This window comes from Ascaphus truei, chromosome 4 (assembly GCF_040206685.1).
Source record: "Ascaphus truei isolate aAscTru1 chromosome 4, aAscTru1.hap1, whole genome shotgun sequence".
Classification (NCBI taxonomy): Eukaryota; Metazoa; Chordata; class Amphibia; order Anura; family Ascaphidae; genus Ascaphus; species Ascaphus truei.
Window position 1 is genome coordinate 395,838,456 of NC_134486.1, and position 13,503 is coordinate 395,851,958.

The 13,503-nt window shown below is 55.3% G+C and overlaps 1 protein-coding gene across 2 annotated transcripts in view; it reads left to right on the forward strand.

The window, feature by feature from the left end:
* EFHC1 (EF-hand domain containing 1) overlaps positions 1 to 13,503 on the forward strand; it is a 56,552-nt gene that overhangs the window by 22,431 nt on the left and 20,618 nt on the right. For both annotated transcript variants that reach the window (XM_075598597.1, XM_075598598.1), the window contains exon 8: positions 1,299 to 1,512. In XM_075598597.1, the coding sequence (XP_075454712.1) occupies positions 1,299 to 1,512 (214 nt within the window). The remainder of the gene's footprint in view (positions 1 to 1,298; positions 1,513 to 13,503) is intronic.

The window sequence follows — 13,503 nt, forward strand, 5'->3', positions numbered from 1 at the left end:
TACATATTTTATGCAAGTTGTACACTCTTTATGTGTACTGATAAACTGTTTATAATATTATTATTAGTAATTGTGTCTTTTGTTTCTTCTCTTATGCGCCCCTGTACTTGTATTTGTTCGTTGGATATTCCCCGCTGATATTCCCCGCTGTACTTGTATTTGTTCGTTGGATATTCCACGGGAGACTGGGAGCTGCAGGGAGAAATACACAGACTAGGAGGAGATAGAAATTTAAGGACAGTGTGCACTATACCTTCTCCCAGTATTACCTCTCATACAGGACAGTCCGGTTCAATACTGGACACCTGGCAATCTTAAGCATAGGTGGTGATAGAAAATGCAGAAATACATTGAAAGGTTGTTTGGCATCTCACAGGGGAACAATAAGTTGTCATGACAGAAAGCTGGTGGTTACTTTTTGATATTCATCATTAACCTGCTAGGTTCTGCTTTTTAGCAGCAGACACATTGCGCATCTGCAATCTAAGGCCGGGGCCATAGAGGCTTGATCAGAGTGGAGGCGCGCTGACGCTGAGGCTCACCTGCTGAAGTCTGCGCGATTGCATGCAGGCGAGCACGAAGGGAGCCGGGGGGAAGGTGGTTGGAGGCGGGGCAGTGACGTCGCTGGGCCAATCGCCCGCGACGCACTGACGTCAACGTCACGGCGCCGTGACGTTGACGCTGCTTCAGGCTGATTGGATGTTTTCAGCCGACAGCGCGCTGAAAAACAGCTTGGCGCTCGGCTGAAAATTCCAAAGCCTCAGCACGCCTGCGGACGCTCGCGCGAGCCCCCTCTCAAGGCATCCTCATTGAGGATGCAGGGTCTCAGCGCGGAGCGTCCGCACGGCTCAGCGCGGCCTGTCCTTCTATGGACTCGGCCTTACAAAAGCAAAGGCAAAATCGTACCTTTTTGTCTCCAGAGAATATTTTGTCCATATTATCATATATTGCTACCGATCAATAAATGGTGTAGACCAGTAAATAGCCATTGCAAAGGTTGATTGTCCATAGAATCCGTCTAACGAGCTAAACTTATAGCAGTGATTTGGAATCCTCATGAACCAGTCAGATCATTTTTTTGAGGGTAACTATGCTATATTTAATTCAGATATAAAACTGCATATAGAAATGCAAGGGAAAAGGGGAGCACAGGTTTGAGAGGTGATGGGAAGAAATGAATTCAATGTGATTAAGTCAAATATTCCTAAGCTGATAGGAGCGGGGATAGTGGTGTGTAAAATAATTGTAAACACTTACAATCCCATATTTATTGAGAGTCTGATACACTATTTCCCTAGGACTCTGTGAACCCCGAGGACAAAGGCCGGCGCTTTATCATCTCCTACTTTCTATCCGATGACATGATCAGTATCTTTGAGCCACAAGTTCGTAACTCGGGTGTCATTGGAGGGAAATTCCTGGGCAGGAGCAGGATACCTAAGCCAGGCTCTTCCGTGGACAACCCCTGCTACTATGGGCCAGCAGACTTTACCATTAGTGCTGTTGTTGAAGGTAGGTCACTCTGATCAGATTGATGTCATTAAATGTTGTTGTTTTACCTCAGTGTTAACAAACCTTGCCACTCTGCTCCACATTGAAAGGCCAGTTCATTCAGCGCTCATTTTTAACCAGGCTTATAGACATGGCATATATTTTGATGAGACTCATGGACATGGCTTATAATATGGTGACGGGTCAAATAATGTATTTAATTTTAGATGCTTAAAAGTGTAGTCCCACATGGCAGCCAAAAAAAATGAAGCAACATATCAATGTAATCTTAGATTGTAAGATCTACGGGGCAGGGATTTCTTTTCCTATTGTCTGATCTTGTTTGTTGCACTTATTGTATTATAACACCCTGTACTGCATTGTGTAGCGCTAAGGACAGCTGTAGCGCTATATAAATAAAGGCATACGGTATATACCTACGGTTCTCTAGAATGATTCAGTCATCCTTAAAGTAAGGCGAAAATCCACGTGTGGGGAGCGAAGCACAGCCGGTCTAGGAAAAAACAATCCGGGGCTAGGCAAATGAACTAAAAATATTATTTATTGTGGGTGTACAGTAAGTAAGTCCACACATTTTTGTTTCCTGTGAAACATGTATGTGGTTTTATTTTATCCTAGACAATTCTTTTTACTCCGTACTCTTTGTGCAACACACTTATTGAAGTGAAACTTCTTTGCTGGCAGGAGTTCATTTTCTTAGCTGGAGACGGAAGTGACGTTATGTGGGCAAAAGAGGCCGTCAGTGCGGGCAAAAGAGTCTGTTGCAGCCGTTGGCGTGACGCACATGCGCAGAAACCGGCCTTAGTACACATGCAGAGGTACAACACTTGCCTCCACTTTGGAGAAGACACACACACACAGGCACAGAGAGACACAGAGAGACACACACACACAGGCACACACACACACACACACACACACACACACACACACAGAGACACAGAGAGACACACACACAGATACACACACACACACAAGGAATTCACAGTTGGTATAAATATAGAAGTGCAAATAGCTAAAATGGGATGTGTGCAGAGCACGCACGTTCTAAGTCAAACTTCTTTGCTGAAATTGTGTTTTGAGTTTTCATTTAAAAAATCACCATCACAAACACAAATTTCAGTGACAAAAGACAGACGTTTCACGTAAAATGCACGTGCTCGACCCACACACAATTTTTTTTGTTATGGAATCACAAGTACTTTACAAACAAAGAACAAAAGAAAATCAGTGGGGATTGTCACGTGACCACAAACAACAAAAGTCCACAAACCAACAAACATTTATTTATTGTTACAGCTGTGAGGTTAAAGCAGCAATCCCATGGGAACCTGGGGGTCCCCTGTAGCCGACTGTCCCAGTTTCTGATATACTTACCAGTGAAGTTATCGGCATTACTTCCTGGTTATTAAGGGGGATTTAAATGGCTGTTCAATAGAAAACTGCAACTGATGTAAGTATCTCGGGGAAGGGGGAGTCCCCTGTGCTAAAAATATCTTGCTTCAGCTCTGGGGGGACCCCACAGTTCCCCCAAAACTTTGTTTTAGGCGTCTGTCTCCTCTCCTGAGGAGATTCAAAATGACCGTCAAACCACTGGACTAGTAGGAAGCCACAATGGATGACGTTGCGGCTTCCTATTGTATGGTCATGGGTGCCATCTAAAAATTCTATGTTTATAGTCCCTAGTAAACTTGCCCCATCAATTTCTGGGGGCACTCTTGGCTCAGGGTGCTTTAATGAACTCATTGGGCACCATGCAGCCAGTCCTACCTCATTTATTACATCTCAGTTATAATATACCCTCCATCTATCACTCACAAGACTCTACAAGTGTGACGTTTTCCAGACAGACAAAAGCACGGTCAAGGTTAGAAACTGGAGATCACACCAGAGTGGGTGAGAGAGATAGCACTTTGCTGAGGTTTGATGGTGTAGTACAGCATCTTCTATGCTCGGTGGATGAACAAATACGCCAGTACAGTAGAGACTAAAAAAAAGTATCTTCCTGCTATGTACACTTGCAGATTATGCACATAGAATGCCGTTAATAATGAAAGTATATGTAACGGGTTTCCCCCCCCCCCAATCGCAGATATAGTGTGGGGTGCAAGGGAACATACGATGTTACCATAGGTGTGGTGCATTACCTGTTGGCTCACAGGAGGGCTGAGCTTCCGCCACGGGGAACCTGGGACATAACACAATACTAGGGGTGATCACTTACAACGATGCAGCGCCTCCACCTGCGATGGCTCCCACCGGAGGGGGAGTGGTTCCTCGCAGGACAATCACTAATAATCAATACACACACAGGGATATATAATAACGGATACTATTTACTTAGAAACATAAAATAACACATATCATGACAGGTACCAACATAACCGGTGTCCCTCTCTCGAGGAGACACTTACCACTGCGTCGCGCAGGATGCTTTCCCAACACTAGGTGATCCCACCCAGTGTCCCGAGAATCCCACCCAATGTCCCCTCTCTTGGATAGAACGTGGGTGACTGCGCAGTCACAGTTACACTAAGGGCCCGGTGGTGCACTTATGACTGTAGGTACCTGCCGAGCACTCCGGTGCTCGGGTCAGCAACACTTCACAAAGGGTCAGACGTGTGATGAATCCGTCTGATCCTCCAACCGAACTCCTGGCACGCGCGCAGACCGCCAGGGGCGATCCTATTCTGATGAAAGTCTCTGTGGACCCCAACGTGGGTCCGAACTGCTTCACAGGAACCGCAGCGTCCGCTGAGTTCCTAACTAACACTTGGCACTAACACGACAGGATCCCTAACCTAGGGCCTGTCCCTGTAGTACCACAAACTGGGGGGGTGAGGACCTCTCTGGGATCTAAGGGGTTAATAGCCTGCTCCTCTCCCCTAACTCTTCCCAGTCCTGACTACCACTAATGACTAACTAATGGGGCAGCTGCTCGCTACCATCTACTGAGTGCGTGCAGCAACCGTACTGCACAAACCCTTTGCCTTCTTGTCAGACTCCACAGCACTGACAGCCTCGACTCTGACAAGACAGCACCATTAACCTCACTAAGGGCTGCGTCCCTATCTTGGGCCGTCCCTAGCAATTACCCACTACCTCTGGTGGGGAGTTGGGGCCTACCTGGACTGTGGGGGACCTTACACGGTGCAGGAGCTTCTCTCGCTCCCTGCACCTTTCCTTCCCCCTCTGCTTCCCTGCTCCAACTGCCAACCCTGAGTGACAGGATCCCTTAACCTAGGGCAGTCCCTGGCAACACTCACTATATGGGGTACCTCAAAGCTATCTCGGGCCAAGGGGGTGCTGGCCTAGTACAGGGAGTCCCTGAGCTCCTGTACCCTACCTCCTTCCCTTGTCTGCTCCTCGCTCTGACTGCCCACGTAGCTGCAAGCCCGCCAAATGTATCCTTTACTTCTCCTGGCAGTCCTACAGCCCTATTGGCTCCTATGAGGCACCTGGTGCCTCCCTCGCTAAGCCCTATGGGAATTGTAGTCCCGGGGCACCTATAATAACATTGGGGCCGCGCGCACGCCTTCCCTCTGCCTGCACTAACCCCTAATGGCCGCCGCAACATCTCCCTACCTGTCCCTACTCTCGCGCGACTCCTTCCTGCCCTCGCGCGCTCTTCTGCGCATGCGTGACTATCTCGGCCCGCCAGGGGCTTACCGCGCATGCGCGTACCGGCGCAACATGGCGGCGCCCTACGCGAGAGCCGCCGGAGATATCCTGCACTCCGGTGCGCTCCCTCCTCGGCCCCCACGCTCCGGAATGGCTGTCGGGTCTGCCGCTGGCCTCCGGCAGTACCCAACATCGGTCCTGGCCATGGAGGCTCCATGGGAGGTCGAAGGGGGCAAAGGGTGACAGGGCTACACTCTCCCCCTGGTGAAAAGCCCAACGTCCTCGCTTGGGGAACAACATAACCTGGCATCAGTTTACACAATAAAAATTTACATTGCATAAATGGCACACTTAACAGGTCGACTGCAACAGCCCTGAAACCTGACACATCACACCCATTATTACCCGAGGCCAGCTGAGTATCAGCGGCTTGCTGAGACCATTTGTGGGGTGCCCCTAACTGATTATGTGGGGGTACCTCACTTTTGCATCCGTGAGCCTCCCCAGGGTGAATCTCTCGGAGAGCACACTCTGAAATAACAGTCACTGGTTCAGTACTACTTCCTCCCCCTGGTGGAAGGGATAGCACAGTGTCCTTCAAACCAGCCTTTACCTGGTCATCCATGGCTTGGAAGCAGCAGGCCAGGCGGCTAGGACCTTTCCCGCGGGCCACTACTTGGCGAACGGGCCACTTCTTTTTGGACACAAAGGAGGCAACTTCTACTAGCTCCTTTGCCACACAGTCCTTGTCCCTACGTACGTTCGCCGCTTCCACTGAGAAGCGAGAATTGGACACTGTCTCTTTACTCAAAGTCTCTGCTTCACCTGGCAGGGGGTAAAGGGTAGATACCTTACCACTGCGGTGACTCCCGGTGGCCAACAGGTCCTCGGGGACGCTGTTAGTTCCCACCTCGGCTGTCTTGGGGCCTGTCCACAACACGTCTGGGACAGTCCACTCACTGTCCTGAAACTCAGGAGCGTTGGATCCCAGTCCTGGGACCAATTGTGTTAGAGCGCACGGGCTCTCGCGCAGTTCAGGAACCGTAACTCTGGCCCTTTTCACAGCCACCTCCATCGGAGCCTGTGGGGAGCAAGGGGGCTCCTTACTACTCTGCGGGCTGGCGATGGGTATCTCTTCTTCTGGAACGACAGGCGGCGGGTACTGGTCCACTCGTACTGCGGGACATCTATCTTCTAGGGGGGACACCTCCGCCAGGACGCGATGTCGAGTGGAGCCATTCGCCCTGGTGTCCAGACTTAAGAAGCTATCGTGCTCCGCGGTCACCTGGAGGCTCACACCCAACACCCCTGGGGCAGTCAACTCACCCTTGTCATCGTCGTCAACAGGTACTGATCCCAAGCCTGGGACCGAAGGTACCTCTGTAGGCCGGACTGGCCGTTGTAGGGCACACGGGCCCATATCAGAATTCACTGTCACTGAGATAGTTGGCTTGATGACTTCACTCGCGTGGTCTGCCGGCAGGCGCATCACCACGAGTGGCTTGTCGCTGGGATCACTAAAGGAAGATGGGGGCATAGACACCTTACCCTGTGATTCCTCTGTCTCTTCTGTATCATCGCTGGGGTGGTTCGCCGGTAGGCGCATCGCCACCGATGAGACATCAACCTCTTCACTGGAGAATTCTGCAGACGGCAGCAGTACGGGCTTCATGAACTGTGCCCCGCAATCTTTACACCTGTCTCCCCAGGCCAAGGTACAAAGTGGGCAGTCAATTCTGTTACAGGCACACCGTAGACACCCGTCCTCGCTCTCTCGTTCCACCTTAAGTGCTACCATTCGCTTGTATACATCATACGCCCTGCCACCATACATGATAACGTCATCTTGTAAGCACTGACACAAAATAATGGATACATCCCCGGCCTTTGTCCGCCAGACTCCAAACTGCAGAGGGGGTATATCGCTGCACCCGGTATCTCCTTTATGGTGAACAGAAGTTACTGGTTGGGGCTCACTGAGCTTGCTCCCCCTAGTGGACGGTAAAGGAGGGGCGCTTTCTATCAAGGACTCGTTCTGGCTTGGTGCTAAACCACTCGTGCTGCAGGGGAGGGGCTTAGGATTTCCCGCCAATCCCGGACAATTTTCTGGAAAGTTATTCTGCACCTTGAGCGCGGTACCACGTGCAGGCTGCTCACTTGGGGGAAGTTGCCAGGGCGCGGGGTCCGCGTATACTAAAGGGTAACCCTCAGGGGGGCACCCGGGCATAACCAACTTGGAGGGGGACTCTGACAGGCATATATCCCACCCAGAGGACACCTCAAAAAGCATCGAACGCCACTGGGAGGTGGGGTCTTTATCTTCATCTAATGGACAAGCGTACGACCACCCGGGGATTTTACGCATATGCTCCCAGACCTCCTGACATGCTATATGTGCGGGAAGGCCTCCGACGGCCACCACACGGCGGGGACTAAAGTCTTGCCTCAAAGCCCAGGCAAGGACCTCGCGTCCGGACTTGACAAACATGGTGGACAAAATTAGGGACTGGGCAATTTAGTAAAATTGAAACAGGGCACCCCCAGGTCTATCTCAGCAGCGCCTCCAAATGTAATGGGTTTCCCCCCCCCCCCAATCGCAGATATAGTGTGGGGTGCAAGGGAACATACGATGTTACCATAGGTGTGGTGCATTACCTGTTGGCTCACAGGAGGGCTGAGCTTCCGCCACGGGGAACCTGGGACATAACACAATACTAGGGGTGATCACTTACAACGATGCAGCGCCTCCACCTGCGATGGCTCCCACCGGAGGGGGAGTGGTTCCTCGCAGGACAATCACGAATAATCAATACACACACAGGGATATATAATAACGGATACTATTTACTTAGAAACATAAGATAACACATATCATGACAGGTACCAACATAACCGGTGTCCCTCTCTCGAAAAGACACTTATCACTGCGTCGCGCAGGATGCTTTCCCAACACTAGGTGATCCCACCCAGTGTCCCGAGAATCCCACCCAATGTCCCCTCTCTTGGATAGAACGTGGGTGACTGCGCAGTCACAGTTACACTAAGGGCCCGGTGGTGCACTTATGACTGTAGGTACCTGCCGAGCACTCCGGTGCTCGGGTCAGCAACACTTCACAAAGGGTCAGACGTGTGATGAATCCGTCTGATCCTCCAACCGAAGTCCTGGCATGCGCGCAGACCACCAGGGGCGAGCCTATTCTGATGAAAGTCTCTGTGGACCCCAACGTGGGTCCGAACTGCTTCACAGGAACCGCAGCGTCCGCTGAGTTCCTAACTAACACTTGGCACTAACACGACAGGATCTCTAACCTAGGGCCTGTCCCTGTAGTACCACAAACTGGGGGGGTGAGGACCTCTCTGGGATCTAAGGGGTTAATAGCCTGCTCCTGTCCCCTAACTCTTCCCAGTCCTGACTACCACTAACGACTAACTAATGGGGCAGCTGCTCGCTACCATCTACTGAGTGCGTGCAGCAACCGTACTGCACAAACCCTTTGCTTTCTTGTCAGACTCCACAGCACTGACAGCCGTGACTCTGACAAGACAGCACCATTAACCTCACTAAGGGCTGCGTCCCTATCTTGGGCCGTCCCTAGCAATTACCCACTACCTCTGGTGGGGAGTTGGGGCCTACCTGGACTGTGGGGGACCTTACACGGTGCAGGAGCTTCTCTCGCTCCTTGCACCCTTCCTTCCCCCTCTGCTTCCCTGCTCCAACTGCCAACCCTGAGTGACAGGATCCCTTAACCTAGGGCAGTTCCTGGCAACACTCACTATATGGGGGTACCTCAAAGCTATCTCAGGCCAAGGGGGTGCTGGCCTAGTACAGGAAGTCCCTGAGCTCCTGTACCCTACCTCCTTCCCTTGTCTGCTCCTCGCTCTGACTGCCCACGTAGCTGCAAGCCCGCCAAATGTATCCTTTACTTCTCCTGGCAGTCCTACAGCCCTATTGGCTCCTATGAGGCACCTGGTGCCTCCCTCGCTAAGCCCTATGGGAATTGTAGTCCCGGGGCACCTATAATAACATTGGGGCCGCGTGCACGCCTTCCCTCTGCCTGCACTAACCCCTAATGGCCGCCGCAACATCTCCCTACCGGTCCCTACTCTCGCGCGACTCCTTCCTGCCCTCGCACGCTCTTCTGCGCATGCGCGACTATCTCGGCCCGCCAGGGGCTTACCGCGCATGCGCGAACCGGCGCAACATGGCGGCGCCCTACGCGAGAGCCGCTGGAGATATCCTGCACTCCGGTGCGCTCCCTCCTCGGCCCCCACCCTCCGGAATGGCCGTCGGGTCTGCCGCTGGCCTCCGGCAGTACCCGACATCGGTCCTGGCCACGGAGGCTCCATGGGAGGTCGAAGGGGGCAAAGGGTGACCGGGCTACATATATATTCAGTAAACATTATTATTACATTGATTGCAACCCTTAATGCAGTGTTACATAATATTCTATTCCTCAAGTATACCATACTTATATATAAACCAATTGCAGGGACATCTCATTAGATTTGTATAAAACTGGTTTGGAACTGAAATTAAATACCCAATTACGGCTAAATGTTATATTTACAATTGCAATTCCAGTGTTATTATACAAGGATAGCAAATACAGTTGTAAATTCCTAATTTGTTTTCACAAAAGCCTTTGGGCTAGTCTGAGGCACGGCATCCTCATTGAGATACACTGCCTTGCTATTCAGAAAGATATTGGAGTTAGAACACTACAGCAGCACAATTGAGGCGAGTGCAAGGGCTGTGTGTGTGAGGAGGAGAGTGCGAGGGCTGTGTGTCTGGGGAGGAGAGTGCGCGGGCTGTGTGTGTGAGGAGGAGAGTGCGCGGGCTGTGCGTGTGAGGAGGAGAGTGCGCGGGCTGTGCGTGTGAGGAGGAGAGTGCGCGGGCTGTGCGTCTGGAGAGGAGAGTACGAGGGCTGTGTGTGTGAGGAGGAGAGTGCGCGGGCTGTGTGTCTGGGGAGGAGAGTGCGCGGGCTGTGTGTGTGAGGAGGAGAGTGCGCGGGCTGTGCGTGTGAGGAGGAGAGTGCGCGGGCTGTGCGTGTGAGGAGGAGAGTGCGCGGGCTGTGCGTCTGGGGAGGAGAGTACGAGGGCTGTGTGTGTGAGGAGGAGAGTGCGTGGGCTGTGCGTCTGGGGAGGAGAGTACGAGGGCTGTGTGTGTGATTAGGAGAGTGCGCGGGCTGTGTGTCTGGGGAGGAGAGTGCGCGGGCTGTGTGTCTGGGGAGGAGAGTGCGCGGGCTGTGTGTGTGAGGAGGAGAGTGCGCGGGCTGTGTGTCTGGGGAGGAGAGTGCGCGGGCTGTGCGTGTGAGGAGGAGTGTGCGCGGGCTGTGCGTGTGAGGAGGAGAGTGCGCGGGCTGTGCGTCTGGGGAGGAGAGTACGAGGGCTGTGTGTGTGAGGAGGAGAGTGCGCGGGCTGTGTGTGTGAGGAGGAGAGTGCGCGGGCTGTGTGTCTGGGGAGGAGAGTGCGTGGGCTGTGTGTGTGAGGAGGAGAGTGCGCGGGCTGTGTGTGTGAGGAGGAGAGTGCGCGGGCTGTGTGTCTGGGGAGGAGAGTGCGTGGGCTGTGTGTGTGAGGAGGAGAGTGCGCGGGCTGTGTGTGTGAGGAGGAGAGTGCGTGGGCTGTGTGTCTGGGGAGGAGAGTGCGCGGGCTGTGCGTGTGAGGAGGAGAGTGCGCGGGCTGTGCGTGTGAGGAGGAGAGTGCGCGGGCTGTGCGTCTGGGGAGGAGAGTACGAGGGCTGTGTGTGTGAGGAGAGTGCGTGGGCTGTGTGTCTGGGGAGGAGAGTGCGCGGGCTGTGCGTGTGAGGAGGAGAGTGCGCGGGCTGTGCGTGTGAGGAGGAGAGTGCGCGGGCTGTGCGTCTGGGGAGGAGAGTACGAGGGCTGTGTGTGTGAGGAGGAGAGTGCGCGGGCTGTGTGTGTGAGGAGGAGTGCGCGGGCTGTGTGTGTGAGGAGGAGAGTGCGCGGGCTGTGTGTGTGAGGAGGAGAGTGCGCGGGCTGTGTGTGTGAGGAGGTGTGTGTGAGGAGGAGTGCGCGCGGGCTGTGTGTCTGGGGAGGAGAGTGCGCGGGCTGTGTGTGTGAGGAGGAGAGTGCGCGGGCTGTGTGTGGGAGGAGGAGAGTGCGCGGGCTGTGTGTGTGAGGAGGAGAGTGCGCGGGCAGTGTGTGTGAGGAGGAGAGTGCGCGGGCTGTGCGTGTGAGGAGGAGAGTGCGCGGGCTGTGCGTGTGAGGAGGAGAGTGTGCGGGCTGTGTGTGTGAGGAGGAGAGTGCGCGGGCTGTGTGTGTGAGGAGGATGCGCGCGGGCTGTGTGTCTGGGGAGGAGAGTGCGCGGGCTGTGCGTGTGAGGAGGAGAGTGCGCGGGCTGTGCGTGTGAGGAGGAGAGTGCGCGGGCTGTGCGTCTGGGGAGGAGAGTACGAGGGCTGTGTGTGTGAGGAGGAGAGTGCATAGGCTGTGTGTCTGGGGAGGAGAGTGCGCGGGCTGTGCGTGTGAGGAGGAGAGTGCGCGGGCTGTGCGTCTGGGGAGGAGAGTACGAGGGCTGTGTGTCTGGGGAGGAGAGTGCGCGGGCTGTGTGTGTGAGGAGGAGAGTGCGCGGGCTGTGTGTCTGGGGAGGAGAGTGCGCGGGCTGTGCGTGTGAGGAGGAGAGTGCGCGGGCTGTGCGTGTGAGGAGGAGAGTGCGCGGGCTGTGCGTGTGAGGAGGAGAGTGCGCGGGCTGTGCGTCTGGGGAGGAGAGTGCGCGGGCTGTGTGTGTGAGGAGGAGAGTGCGCGGGCTGTGCGTGTGAGGAGGAGAGTGCGCGGGCTGTGCGTGTGAGGAGAGTGCGCGGGCTGTGTGTCTGGGGAGGAGAGTACGAGGGCTGTGTGTGTGAGGAGGAGAGTGCGCGGGCTGTGTGTGTGAGGAGGAGAGTGCGCGGGCTGTGTGTGTGAGGAGGAGAGTGCGCGGGCTGTGTGTGTGAGGAGGAGTGCGCGCGGGCTGTGTGTCTGGGGAGGAGAGTGCGCGGGCTGTGTGTGTGAGGAGGAGAGTGCGCGGGCTGTGCGTGTGAGGAGGAGAGTGCGCGGGCTGTGCGTCTGGGGAGGAGAGTACGAGGACTGTGTGTGTGAGGAGGAGAGTGCGCGGGCTTTGTGTGTGAGGAGGAGAGTGCGCGGGCTGTGTGTCTGGGGAGGAGAGTGCGCGGGCTGTGTGTCTGGGGAGGAGAGTGCGCGGGCTGTGTGTCTGGGGAGGAGAGTGCGCGGGCTGTGTGTGTGAGGAGGAGAGTGCGCGGACTGTGTGTGTGAGGAGGAGAGTGCGTGGGCTGTGTGTCTGGGGAGGAGAGTGCGCGGGCTGTGTGTGTGAGGAGGAGAGTGCGCAGGCTGTGCGTGTGGGGAGGAGAGTGTGAGAGCTGTGCGTGGGGAGGCGTGTGTGCGGGCTGTGTGCGTTGGGAGGAGAGTACGAGGGCTGTGTGTGTGGGGAGGAGTGTGTGCGGGCTGTGTGCGTTGGGAGGAGAGTGGGAGGGCTGTGCCTCTAGGGAGGAGAGTGCGCAGGCTGTGTGTCTGGGGAGGAGAGTGGGCGGGCTGTGCCTCTAGGGAGGAGAGTGCGCGGGCAGTGTGTCTGGGGAGGAGAGTGGGCAGGCTGTGTGTCTGGGGAGGAGAGTGGGCGGGCTGTGTGTCTGGGGAGGAGAGTGGGCGGGCTGTGTGTCTGGGGAGGAGAGTGGGCGGGCTGTGTGTCTGGGGAGGAGAGTGGGCGGGCTGTGTGTCTGGGGAGGAGAGTGGGCGGGCTGTGTGTCTGGCGAGGAGAGTGGGCAGGCTGTGCCTCTAGGGAGGAGAGTGCGCGAGCAGTGTGTCTGGGGAGGAGAGTGGGCGGGCTGTGTGTCTGGGGAGGAGAGTGGGTGGGCTGTGTGTCTGGGGAGGAGAGTGGGCGGGCTGTGTGTCTGGGGAGGAGAGTGGGCGGGCTGTGTGTCTGGGGAGGAGAGTGGGCGGGCTGTGTGTCTGGGGAGGAGAGTGGGCGGGCTGTGTGTCTGGGGAGGAGAGTGGGCGGGCTGTGTGTCTGGGGAGGAGAGTGCGCGGGCTTTGTGTCTGGGGAGGAGAGTGTGAGGGATGTGTGCGTGGGGAGGAGAGTGCGCGGGCTGTGTGCGTGGGGAGGAGAGTTCGCGGGCTGTGTGCGTGGGGAGGGGAGTGTGAGGGCTGTGCCTCTAGGGAAGAGAGTGTGAGGGCTGTGCCTCTAGGGAGGAGAGTGCGAGGGCTGTTGTCTCTAGGGAGGAGAGTGCGCGGGCTGTGTGTCTGGGGAGGAGAGTACGAGGGCTGTGTGTGTGGGGAGGAGAGTGCGAGAGCTGTGCGTGTGTGGAGGAGAGTACGAGGGCTGTGTGCGTAGGGAGGAGAGTGTGAGGGCTCTGCGTGGGGAGGAGAG